General features: G+C 41.1%; 1 protein-coding gene and 1 pseudogene across 1 annotated transcript in view; one reads left to right on the top strand and one right to left on the bottom strand.

The window, feature by feature from the left end:
* The window catches only part of TOPAZ1 (testis and ovary specific TOPAZ 1), a 55658-nt gene extending 44575 nt beyond the window's left edge, over window positions 1-11083 (top strand). Inside the window, 3 exon segments of the mRNA XM_085226420.1 lie at window positions 5337-5540; window positions 6090-6273; window positions 7882-11083. Of these exon segments, the coding sequence (XP_085082546.1) occupies window positions 5337-5540; window positions 6090-6273; window positions 7882-8119 (626 nt within the window). The 3' untranslated portion in view covers window positions 8120-11083.
* Window positions 1172-4062, bottom strand: LOC146544149 (BCL-6 corepressor-like; annotated as a pseudogene).
* Window positions 11084-13677: the final 2594 nt, after the last annotated feature.

Raw genomic sequence — 13677 nt, 5'->3', positions numbered from 1 at the left:
GCAGAGGTGCAGCATGCTAGTTGGGAGCTTGCTTAGAATCTAGTAGAACTGAGCTGGAAACTTTGCAGTGGGTTCCCCTTACGTTCTCCTGGCAAAGATGACAGTTATTTGTGCCTTCCTAGACATGACTGATCTCTTCCACTGTGGCCATGCAGTGTGAGCGCAGGCCTGTGATGTCAGTGCACGTCCTGTCACAGCTTTGCAGCTTCCTGGACTTTTTTCCCCTCGTCACTTACCCTGGAGTCCTAGATGTTCATCATCTGTCATTTTTGATCCTAATGTTATCCCGGGACCTCTCAGTGTTTTCTTGAAGCATCGTCTCCCACATCAGAGAGTTTTCTCCAGCCACTTCTTGCTGATCATATAGCCATAAAGAATCATAGAATATTTAGGGTAGGAAAAGACCACTGAGATCATCTGATCCAGCCATCTTATTTTTAATTATTTTCTTGGGAACAACAACAGTAAGATAACCAAGTACCTCACCGAATCCTATCTATTTCCCAAAGAAACTGCGTGACTTTGTTTCCATCACCTACAAGAAGTACGTTCTGTGTAACCTGTGCTTTGCATGAAACAAAGTCCATGTGCAGATATGTTCCCTAAAACAGGAAAGGAATTCCAAGTAATAACAGACTTATACTAGAGCCTGTGTGCGTTTAAAGTAACATGGAACAATTTTGTAAAAATGGCCTGGAAAAAGAGAATCCATCCAACCAGAATTCAGCTTTCTTATCTAAAGGAAAAATGTTTGCATAGATAACAGTGTCTTTTGGTTACAGAAACAATTGCACTGGAACACATACCTAAAGAAGTAATTGTGTAGTACAAACATTACAATAAAGAAACAGCATGAAACCATTAACATTAACATCTAAAAGCCTTAAATATCATGTAACAGTTCCTGGAAGGGTGTCGAAGGGAAGGTCCTTGTGTGGATGCTTGCAGTGAAATGGGGAACCCTGCAAAGTCTGGTGTTCACTTGAAAGCTCTCCAAGCTCTTTGCTTTCTGGGTTAAGCACTTGAAGGTCTGTAGTAGAAGTGGCCTGAGAGAAGCCTGTTGGTAAAACTCTGCCTCTGTGCTGGTCATGGCTTCTACAGAGGGGAAGTTGCTGCAGAAGATGTGAGGTCTCCATTCTTGTCAGATGGGATGGAGTGGGCTTTGGGTGGCATGGGCTGACGGGGGCTAAAGGCTGGACAGGGAGGGGGGCTGCTGCAGCTGCTTGTACAGCTTCTGCTGGCAGACTTTGGCAGGCAAGGAGCCGCAATGGAAAGTGGGCTCTGCTTGCTTCATCAATTTTTTTGGTAGCGCGACTGTATCTTCGGTGTCTTTGATGTCAGAGGGGTCATCCATTGCTAGGAATGATCTCTTTCTTCTCCCTGCACATCCAGATGTTTTGTTTTACACTTCCGTTTGCCTGATGGTTTCTCAGCCTCAGCCTGTTTTTGCAGCAGAGGTTTGGGTTGGCACTTCTCTTTGCCTGTGTTGAGGCCATGCTTTGCAGCTTTCTTGAATTTGCTGCTGCTGCTCAGCCAAACTCAGGGCTGGAGCACAGCACTTGCGTTGGTGTGGTAAACACCTTGTGTGTGCAGAGATGCTGGTGATACAAGCAAAGCCATTTTCTTGGCCTCTGGCATGGATTCATCCTGCCGTCTGTCTGCAAGGTTCTCCCCTCGGCTGCCTTGATTCTGCAGTCTCTTACTGCCGTGCTTACGCTTCACATCCAGAGGTGGACGTGGATGTTGGCTGATATGTCCTGGTGGCTGATATGCTTTTTTGTATATAGAACATCTCTTTACATAGCATTTCTCTTCTGAGTGCTCTTTTCCCTCTGGAGCCTGGAATCATAGAATCATAGAATAGAATGGAAAGGCCCTAGTGGTCAACAGCAGGCAGTGTTGTACCCAAGAGTTGTGCTGCTGAGGAGCACAGAAATAACCAGCTGATGAGTTGGGCTGCTAGGATTGAAATTGCTTGGGTAGATCTGAACTGGCAACAGAAAAGTGAATTACTTTTAGCCCAATGGACCCACGGGCACCTCAGGCCATCAAGGAGGAGATGCAGTGTATAGGTGGGCTCGAGATGAAAGGGTAGACTTGACCACGGACACTATTGCACAGAAGATGAATATGAGTATGAAATGTGTGCTTCAGTAAAGGAATCCAAGTGGCTAATGCTTGTCCAGTATGGAGGACAATGGCTGAAATAGAAACCTGGGAAGGCCTGGTGTGGGTTGATTATGTGACATTCTTGCAAACCTGCCACAAGTGCCATGTACTTAGAATGGTGGAAGCAGCCATCGGTTGTCTGGAAACATATCCTGTGCCCCATGCTGCTGCCCAAAACACTGTCCTGGGGCTTGAGAGGAAAGTCCTGGGGCAGCGTGGCATCCTAGAAAGAGCTGTGTCAGGCAACAAGACTCATTTCTGAAATAACCTCTTTGACACCAGGGTCAAGAAGCATGGCAGTGAGCGGTGAGCTTGTATCCTCTATCATGTACCAGCCTGTGGTAGGATAAAATGATATAGTGATCTGTTAAAAACTGGGCGCTGGGACATTCAAACATTGGACACATTTGCATTTAGCAAAAGCCCCCTTGTTAGTCAACACTCAGGATCTGAGAGTTGAGCTGGCTCTGCCCAGTCAAAACTCTTACATGCTGTAGGAAGAGCTAAAGTCTCTGTAGCTCCATCCCTGTTTCCCACAGGAAAAACGTGCTGGGTAAGACAGTCTGGGTTATTCTTGCCTTGAGCAAAGTCAAACCCACCCATGGGACTGCTTTTGCTGGATGACCAGGATACACTTAGCGAGATGCACCTGATATCCCCATCCTTCTGTGTGCCTCTGGGGGATTTGGTGTTGGGTGAGAATAGACAGCAATTTGAATTCTGTCAAGTTAATTGCTCTAGAGTGCTTTATGTCATCCGTATTGTGGTTGCTCAGTGCTTTGTAAGAATCACCCAGATTCATGAAGAAGGGTTTCTGATGGAAGCAGAGCTGGCCTCAGCGTGCAGCAATCCAGCACCATGCATCCTCCCTACTTAGCTGAAGGACTGGTTCAAGGCGAAATTCAGTGCAAAAGAAAGTTCAGGTTTGGAGGATTGTAGTGTTTATTCCCCCCTCATAGTATATGTTGCAAATACAGCTTTTATTAAATATTAAATTTTTATTCAATAAAAGAAGTTACAGGCTTTCTGGAATTCAGCCCCACTGAAAGAAAAAACTCAGAAGTACATACAAGATTAGAAGGTGTTGCATAAAAACGTCATTTGCCTAAATTTGCTATCCAAGTGTATGTAAATAAACACATACACATTTACATACACACATATATTTATATACTCTGCTTACAGTTCATTCCTACTACTACACTATTTAATGAAAGGGGTGACTTCTAACACTAAAAATACATCTGAAATATTGGTGCTAAGGAACAAATTGCTACTAATTCAAATTACATTTAATGTGAAGTTCAGAGATTTGTTTTTTGCTACAATTTATAGTGTACTTTTAACAGCCAAATGTCAGAAGTTTTGCAGTTTTAAAACACAGAAATAATACTGTGCTGTTCTTTGCCTTAGAGTCTGGGCTCTGCCTGTTTCGGTAGCGCAACCAGGTCTTGGTTGTCTTCCACGTCAAAGGGGTCATTCATGGCAAGGAATGATCTTTTTCTTCTCATTTGCACATCCAGATGTTTTATTTTGCATTTTCATTTGCCTGATGGTTTCTCAGCCTCATCCTGTTTTTGCAGCAGAGCGCTGGGTTGGCACTGCTGCTCGGCCGAAGTCAGGGCTGGAGCACAGCTCAGCTGAGCCTGTTTTTTCCCGTTCCTGTTTGTGTTGGTGTATGAAAGACTTTTTGTGGGCATCATCGTGGATGATGTGGAACTTATTCTGTGCTGACTCTGATCCACGCGTGGCTCAGTTGTCACACGCTTGAATGGGTCACATCCATGACCAGCAGAGTTCACAGTTTGTCTCACCGGTTCACCCCGGTGTTGGGTTTCTGCACTTTGTCATTGGCAGAGTATTTACCTGCTTGGTGCTAACGCAGAGCCTCATGAACCGCACGCACAGCTCACTGATTTCATCGTGCTGGCTGCTGGATGTTGGTGCGTGCCACCAGTGCTGTGAGCGGTGTTTTTCATATTGAGGGGTGGCACAGGCTCGGGTCCACTCTGCACTTTTCTGGGCAGGTGTTTGCTGTCCTGAAGCCAAGCAGCAGCTGCAAGGCTGGCTTTCTGCCCACCCTCTTCACCTGCGGAGCCTTGCAAGGGCAAGCAGGGAAGAGGTGTGCGTTGGTGTTGTGGGCTGGTTGCCGTGGCCGGGACCCCGGCGTGACATCACTGTGCTGTTGCCAGGGGCAACCCCGTGCGTCGTCCCACCCGTCTCTAACTGCCCCGTCTTGTCTAGCCTGAGTAAGAGTTTTGTATCAGGCTTTACAGTGTAAAAAGAAACTGTCCCGATAGTTTGTCCCTACTTCCGGAGGCATTGTGGAGATCTTTCTCTGGTTTGGATTTGTTGATCTTTTGGTTTTTGTAATTTACCCACAGTCAGTGCGATATCTTGTAGCCCACCTTTGCCTAACTGAAGGCTTCTGATTTCCTTGGTAAAATCCCTTCCCATTCAGTGTTAGTTATTTTCCCATTTAGCTGTTCTCCTGTGCTTTGTTTGAAACAATGTTCACATGTGAATATGTTCTCTAAAAAAATAACAAAATTCCCAGTAGTGACAAAGTGATCTTCATCAGGTTTTTCTGATTGCACCACAGGTTCTACCCAATTAATCAGTACAGATGGTTCCTCCAGCAACCTGTCCTGCTTCTCAGCTGTTTTATCTAGTCTTTCTAGATATCTTGGTATCTTGATATCTAGTCTTTCTTGGTGCATGAGCAAGAGAACATGAGCCAGCAGTGTGCTCTTGCAGCTTGTAAAGCAAATGGTTCCCTGGGCTCCATCAGAAGAGGGGTGGCCAGCGGGGATAGGGAGGTGATTGTCCCTCTCTACCCTGCCCTTGTTACTCCCCATCGGGAGTACTGTGTCCAGGTCTGCAGCCCCCAGTACAAGAAAGAGGGGGAGCTGTTGGAGAGGGTCCAGAAGAGGGCTGCAAAGATTATCAGAGGGCTGGAGCACCTCTCTTCTCAAGACAAAGATCCTTGAGGTCCCTTCCAACCCCAGCCATTCTATGACTCATGCGTTACCATACGTTTTCTCAGCCTTTTGCCACTTTGCAAAATGCTTGATTTGAGTGCTGATACCCAGCATTGAGAAGTGATGCTGCAAGTAGACTTGGATTGCTTTTGAATTCATTGGTAAATATTCTTCATTTCATTTCAGATACTGTAGATGTTTCTCAGTACAGCCACGTTTTTAACAAGCTGTTAAGTGCCTGTTATGAGAGTAAGAACCTTGGGGTCTCATCTTCTGCAGTAGACTTCATGCTTTCAAAAAATGTTGCCGTTGATTTTTTCTTACTTAGAGGATTAATCACAGGCTTGGGAAGAAGTTGTTTGTGGAGTAAAGCTCGAACCTACTACAAAAGTAAGTTGCTTTTTAGACATGCTTCTCTGGTATTCTTTGGGCAACGTTAACAGCTCAGTCTGTTGGGGTGAAGTGGGTGAGAATATACGTTGTAAGGAGAAAACAGCATTTTGTGTTTCAACGTCAGGAATTTATTTGTAACCAGAATGTGTTTTGGGAAATACAAGTCAGCGAATACTACTTGGCACAAAATAAAGGTACTTGTAGTTAAATCAAATGATCGATTTCAGAATTTCAAAATGTGAACCTTGGAATGTTTAAGATGTCATTCACCTTCACATTTTCATCTAGGCAGATTAGATCTCCCTATACTCCTGTTTGATGCTTGAATTATTGCTAATCATTGTTTTAGGTAACATTTTACAGCAGTGATTGTTATGAGGAAATACTTGTTGTCTTCTCAAAACATGCCATTTCACAGATGGGACAGTAAAATGCTTTAAGATTTTGTGGTTTTTTTCCCCACATTCTTAGCCACATAAGGAAGAAAACAGGTCCACGCTCAGTATTGGTAATCCTAATTTCTTACATTTCTGCTTTTATTCTCAGCTGCTTTATCATTGGGTTGCTACCCACCACTGCAGGGAAATTTACGTCACAAAATATTGCCCATTCCTTTTTACGTGTCTGAGGTTGAGATGCTGTTGGCCATTGAATTATTCCTCGTTTCAAATGCCAGTGCTATTCAAAGTCCAGGAGCTACTACTCAGAGTTTTCAAATAATACTGAAAAGGTATGTTGTCAGATATGTACCTTCTTTTTTTCGTACTCATCTGTGTGAAGATATAATTAACAATATATGTTATTTTCTATTGGCTGAGAAAGAGAATGCTTGTTTCTCGACTTCTTTGAATCCTTTTTTTCCAAACTGGTTGAAGAACGGTCCATGTTTTCAGTTTTGTTTTCTATACATCTAGCATAAAAACAGTTGTTCCAGAGTGATGCTGGCCTGTGTTTCCTATCTGAATGTGATGTATGTATTACAAGCATACTACTGCATGTAGTACAAAATCAGCGTAGGTTCATAGCTCAGTACCGGAATCCTGGTAGTTAAACAAGTCTGGGGAAGGGCACAGTCAAAATGCTAACTCCTCTCATAAAGCACATGTAACATTTTTTGGCAGTTCTTTGGGAAGTACACGATGCCATTTTATTTTATTCTTCTTCTAGGGAATATAGCAATATGAAAGTTCAGTGTGTTTTTTTTATTTCCCCTCCCTGCAAGACTGAGTACCATTAGATAAAAAATTGCTTTGTTACTTTTACCTCTTGCCCATAAACCACGAAGCACTCTTGTTGGGGCTATACCTACAACTTATTTTGTGAGATTGGTTGACTCGGCATCAAGGTGTGAAACTGCATAGCAGAGCTGCATTTGTTAAGAAGGATGAATGGCATGTCAGACTCGAGTGCTCTTCTTTTCCCTCTGTCCTTCCCAAAGAATATATCTCTTAATTTTGATCTTGCCTTTTTGAATGTCTTACCTCAAACGATTTGTTTTCTCCCAAATTTTTCTGCTGGGAATGTTACATTTATGTTTGGAACTCTGGTTACATCAGATCAAAATAGTAATGTCCTGTAAAATAAGATGCACGTGTATCTTGCATGCATCAGAGAACAAGGATCACTCTCAGTTTTAAATACGATCAATTACTAGGAAAATAGTGCTGTCCAGAACAACATTGTAATTTTGAGAATTGTTATCATCAGAAGATCTGTTCTGATTACACTTAGGTTATATTCTTCAGCTAATTTGACACACAAGGAAGAATCACCATAAGGAGATTATTTTTAAAAAAAAGAATATTTGTTGATGTAGAAGTTGCAGCCTGTACTAGATGATAATTTCACGAGTATGTTATTTTACCTTTGCTTATTTGCTTAATGAATAAGTTGTACTCTTTCGGAAACATAGGCATGTCGCTTAGCACATCTTTATTCCAGAGATGATCACATGCTAAACATGAGTGATCCTTTGGGCTTGAGCATATTACATAAATACTTGCAATTTCAAGTTCATAAAATGTTTTACTTTCTTTTACTGCATTTGCCAGCACAGAGTCAAGCATTTTGTCATGAAATGTGGAAATTGCAGACCTGCTCTGCACTGGTACTAAATCCTGTTACATTTCAGTACTGTAAAATATGTTAAAAAGATGACTTCTCCTCATTGTCTAAATTCTTCAGAATAATCAGCTAAAAATTGTCTAGAAATTATCATCTGTCTGACGTGAACACAAACCATTATTGTAATGATTTTGTAATCTTGTTGCCGACATAAAGCGTGAGGCACCAGATGTGCATGTTGTATAATTTTGTATTTGTGAAAATTCACTTTCAGATGTGAAGACCAGGCAGTTAAGAACAGCAGTGACTATCAAGCAGGAAGGGAGAGACTTATCCTGGCTGCTCGTATATCTGATCCAAAGCTTTTCATTCGACATATGACAGTGAACGTTAATATGGAAGAAGTGTACAGTTTGGAGCTCACATCTGCTCTAAAATGGCTTAAGGAGAATATGAAGTGGGCAGGGAAGGTCTGGCTGTTTCAGTAGTCATTAATTACTAAAGTCTATTGAGGGTTAGTGCTTAAAGCAATCATTGTTAAAAGTAATAAAAAATACCAAAGGCAGTTACCACTGTGTTCAGACTGTGCCTTACCAACTTAGAGCAAGGCTTCAAAACTCAGTTGTATTTTTAAATACTTGTGTTGATGATAATGCAGATGGTAGGACAGAGAGTAATTTTTTTTTTTCCTAGCTGTCTGGATTGTGGTACCAGTTTATATAGATGTTTTTGATGGCATCACTAGATGATGAAAAAGCTGTATCTTTAGAACCTACGCTCTCCTTTTTTATGGAGATTCTTAGACTTTGGTTGAATGTTTCTACTTCTGTTAAGTAAAGGGTTTCCCACATTGCTTCATAGTTTGTAGAAACAATATGTTTTATTTTATTTTATTTATATTATATTGTGAGGATGATGTCCTATCCGTGTGCCCCATAAACCTTCAATGCCAAAAACCCATTAAAAAGTAGTGAAAGTGAAATAACTTGAAAATAATTTACCACATTAGACATGCCTGACTTAGAATACCTTTCTTTTGCAGAATGGTGAGTCTACATGAGTTGCTTCCAGCTGAAGGTTTAGTTGTGTCTTGATAATAGCATCTGTATAGCTTCCCATTTGTATAGCTGTGCCCTTTCACTGAAAAAGAAAACTTACCTCTCCTTTGATGGTGCTCTTAGAGGCAAGTGTTTTTTTTTGCCTTTACCTCTGATAACTGATTTTACCATTTTTTAGTTTCTGCCTATGAAGGGATGGAGGCTTCTAGCAACCTGGTTCTGGCATTCCTGTTACTCCAGGAGCTCACTTTTTCCACCTGCAATTCCTGAATCATATCTAGGACGTGAATTATTTCAGTCAGACTTCATTTACTAATGCAACCTTAGTAAAAGGACTAACTGGCAAATTGATGGGACTTTTGTTAAAACTGAAGTTTGTCCAAGCTTTCCACTTTCGTAGTGTCCAGCATCAACTTTCACAAACACGACAGTACAGTTTTTGGTCTCCATCCCTGTTGGAGATCTTTGTGCTGAGAATTTCTGCTCGTTTTCATATGGAAGGTTACAGGTTTTTGAAGCCTGTTCTATCCTAAGTGACAGTCAGTATGGTGGCATTAAGCCCACAGTGCTTTAGAAGTCTTCCCCCCCTTTGAGGCAAAGTGAGTCTCTTCTCAGTTCTAGCAGCATTAATGCAAGGTGTCCTTTGTCTGAATTGGGAAAGTCATCGTGATCTTTGTGCAGGATGGTTGTTGAGGGTTTTGGAGTGGTGTTGATGTATTTTTGTTTGGAGGAGAGAGATTGGCAGTATATTGTTCTTTTGCAGAGATCTCACTTGCCTTCCTTCTTAAAACAAAAAGTTAGATTCAGTGCTAACAATCAGATGACGTTTCTTTAAAGCCTCATACCTCAAAACTTCTGTTGAGGAACAGTTGACACTTAATTCAGATTGTCTTTGAATTCTGCCATTTGGTGATTTCAACAAACTAAACTAGCAGTGTAGTCAACAGTGAGAAACGAAGTCATTTCTGCTAATTACTGTTTTGTGAAATCCTTTGTAGCTTAATCTTGCTTGGAATTAGACAGAAGCTATCTGAACCTCAGCTAAATCCCCCATTTCTGTAAGCAGTGCCAGATGTGGCTAATACTATGTTTGAGAGATGCAGAAGGACAAAATACTCTTAGTAATCCTTACAGATTCAAAGCTTGTGATGTTTCAGAGACAGCACTATTTTTCCATTATAAGTAACCCTGAATTTTTGCTTACATCATCCCCAGGAATAAAGAAAAATTCCTCTATATTTTGGAGGTTAGTCATTGACATTGCAGCATAGCTTGGAACTGTGGAAAGTTTATGCAGTGTTTTCTTTCCATCTTCTGAGTCTCATCTTCAGCTGATGTGATGCAATCTCAGTCATGTCTTATATTAACAGGCAAGGCAAGCTCCCCTCATCATTGCTCAGAAGTTAAGAAGATGTAACTGATGCATCAGAATCCAGCTTTCTGTCAGTACAGTTTTTTTCTCTATCACCAAGATAAACAAGTAGGCAATTTAAAGAGGTTTACTGTAAGTCTTATACTTCACACGTATTGCGTCCACTTGGAATACCGGACATATCTGGTCTTTTTGATGTGTATCAGAACTTCAGAAAGGTTTATTGATCAACATTCTCAGTAGCGTTTTGGCAGCAGAAACTCCATTGCTAAATAAGTTGTAATGGGTGAGCAAAACTCCAGTGCTGAATGGAAACGGGCGCGAAAGGATGAGGAAATGTTCCAAAGGATGAAGTTAATTACAACAAAAACGATACCGTTTTGCCAAGTCAGCTACCATAGACAGTACCCATCTCTTTTCCCCAGGTATAAGTTACTGTTTCTTAGTAGATGAAAGAACCTCTGTGTTAGAAATAAAGCAACTCCTTTATTAGATTTTTTTCCCCACGTAGGAGACAAAATGTACACTTGTTTGCAGATGGAGAGAGGAAAATGTGGGGGAAAAATCCTATGCTGCACTTAGTAGTCACATCTAGAAAAGCTGTGCTTCTGCACTACTTTTTTAGTGAAAACATATGAGAAATGTCTTTCTTTCTCTGCGGAAATCTTTCTTCAGTTTTCACTGATTACAGCGTATGCTTTTGGAACTATTACTTTTGCAGGTATGGACAGTTTCTTACGACTAAAACAGAATAATGTCGTTTGGAAGACTTGGAATAATTTTGTTTCAAAGCATTGATAGTTTTGAGGGTATTTCAAAACCCACATCTTTAATGGAAGTGAGAAGTTGGAAATAGAAACTTATTGGTTTATATGATGTTTCATATTGTAGAAGAAGAGGGGAGGGAGGGTCATTTTGGAGGAATTGTTAAGATGTTAATAAATGTTTTATTCTTTGTGTGAAATATCCCAAATGTCTGTGAATCAGTGTTGTCATTGAGATATTCCATTCATATCCCTATAATTAATATTCATAGGTATGCCAGAGAATAAGCTAATGGCAAAGTAGAAGTGAAGAGTTTAATAACTACTACAAGGATCTGGAGTATGATACGCTGTGTGAGGGGATAAAGAATGTGTGAAATCAGTCAGACTATGCAGTTCTTCGCCATTCAATAGCACATAATGTAGCAAATACTCATGAATAAATTGGGTTGAAGCTCTCAGCTGTGAGAATGGCCAGCTTCCAGTTCTAACTGCAGACTGGAGCGGAGGATATAAAGGACAGACCTATGTGCTGTGCTCAGCTCACTGAAGAATTCTAATAGTGTGTTAGTGAGACTTTTACATGAGGAGAAACATTAAATTGAAATTTCTCTGATATCGTGATCAATCTTTTAGTTACCAAAATATTAATGCAGTACTCCTCAGCTTAGGAAAATGTCTGTGTGTAGGCAGAGCTATTGCTAATTCACATTTTTATCCCTTCACATTCTCTGGATGTATTTTGCATCTTTGTCTGCTTTGTTGCGCATCTCAAGTCTACCCGTTGTGCGTAACTCTTCTAAAATGACCTGTATCCAAACATGATTGTGGCACTGTTGAACTCAGAGCTTCTGCACCATTGGGTGAAATGGGACTGGAGGAGTCAATACCACTTTCTGTCTTCCAGCTGAAGATCAGGACGGAAATTAGGGGGCAATAATTACTGTCTGTAGCTACTTTATTGCATTGGTTAAAAGTTTCCTTCTGGTAGGAGTAGAGAGCCAGTCAAATACACTTTCCCATGTTAATGACATCTTTTGAAAACCATGCTTTCTATGCAGAAATGTATATATCACTTGAAAGAAATCATTTGAATGTATTGAGTACTCATTTGCTTTTACGGACCCACAGCCTTTCTGATGACATGCATACACGCCTGGACTCCATTCATGCAGAGATGTGTCATGAAGAACAGGCAAGCCAAACCTACAACCAGATAAAGCCATAGTGCTAGTCCCACTGAATCAGGTGGTAGTGTTCGTAATAAATGGTGAGACTTTGGGGTAAAAGTAGGAATTCATTCCTGTACTCAGAAAGATGGGAGAAGGTTGTTGTCCTGGACCTGCACAATGGAGCAGGTATCTGGCAGCGTCACCTGCTGCTTATCTCTCCCAATTTATATTTTCCCTTCCTGAGTTTAAAGAAATCCCAGGTGAAACAAACAAACGAAGAGCACGCTTTTCTATTGAATCAATTAAATTTATTTTCCCATCTGCATAATTATGCAACCAATTTGCTTATATAACCAATGGCTTCAATTGGGAGGCAAAAACATGCTTTACATTATGAAAATTATGCAAATCCCCCAAGGGTTGTGAGACTGCTAAGTTGATTTAAAGCTTCACTGAGCTACAGATTGTTCCCAAGCCTCATCAGTCCTCTTTTTAGCCTTTTCTGCTTAGAAATGCAATGGGTTGTATGCAGATAGCTACACTCCCCAACAGTTAATCTCTCTATGTTCTTCTACTCTGCAGCAATAGATGTTTTTCCTCATCTTTCCCCAACAGTAAGATCCTGTTACAGTGTGCAGGTAGAGAATTTGGAGGGTCAAAAGAAGTTTGTGTAACTGTGTGCTTTTTAAAGCTTACTAGTCTTTTAATTTATGATCCACATTGTATTAAAATAGTTACATATTTTCTGTGGGGATTTTTTTAGAGAAAAGCATTCAACAGTAGAAGGAAACAATGCTTTGGAGTTTGTGTTACTCCTAAGCTAATGATCTGGAGCTTGGTTCTTAGAGAAAACCATTAAACTAACGTTAGAACCATTGCTTCTATTTCCTTTTGAGAGACAAAATACAGATCCAATCTGAGATTTCACCATGGAACGAATGACTACAGGGACATGACAACTGAAAAGGTATTTTGTTCGAACATTTTATTTCCAGAACCATTAAGTAAATAAATTGATCAGTAGATAAAAGGACTTGAGAATGCAGAAGGTTCAGTACTCCAACATCTTTCCAGATCTGCTCCTCAGGTGGCTCTCGTTCAGGTCTCCCTGAACGAGGTGGCAGGGGCAGCCACCTCTCATCTCCAGAGGACAGCTTTTTGCTGGCAGTGTTTAGGCAGTTATGGATCACCTCTCTGGAAGCATGAGTGAGGGCAGAAGAGTAACTAAAAAATTCAAAGGTGAAGAGTTTGTTGCAGTCAGTTTGGGACTGAAAGAGATTAAGAAGCAGGGGCTAAGAGTTTCAGTTGCTAAAGACATACATGGGTATTAAAAAGGTCTGTTGGTCAGATCAGTCCTACAGCTTAGGCTGACTAAAACAAGATATGTTGCAAACTAAACCATGTCCCTGGGTGCCACGTCCACACGGTTCTTGAGCACCTCCAAGGGAAAGCGTAACAGCTGTAGGCATGCTGCAAGGTAAAAGGCTCAGCGTCTGCCTATCTGTTATGGGATGAAACGGGGGAGGAATGGTTGCAGGATTGTTACTCAGATTTATGGGAGCGGTTGCTGCTTTTAATGGGTCAGGTATGAAATCGTTGGCTCTTCTGCGTGTTTCACCTCATCCAGAAATAAAGCGTTTTGTGAAAACGCTCAATGCCAGCAACAACACCACAGTTCTTTCTGTAGAAGAAAAAAAGAAGTGG

Source organism: Meleagris gallopavo, chromosome 6 (genome assembly GCF_905368555.1).
Source record: "Meleagris gallopavo chromosome 6, MGAL_WU_HG_1.1, whole genome shotgun sequence".
Classification (NCBI taxonomy): Eukaryota; Metazoa; Chordata; class Aves; order Galliformes; family Phasianidae; genus Meleagris; species Meleagris gallopavo.
This window is presented reverse-complemented; position numbering and strand designations above follow the sequence as displayed.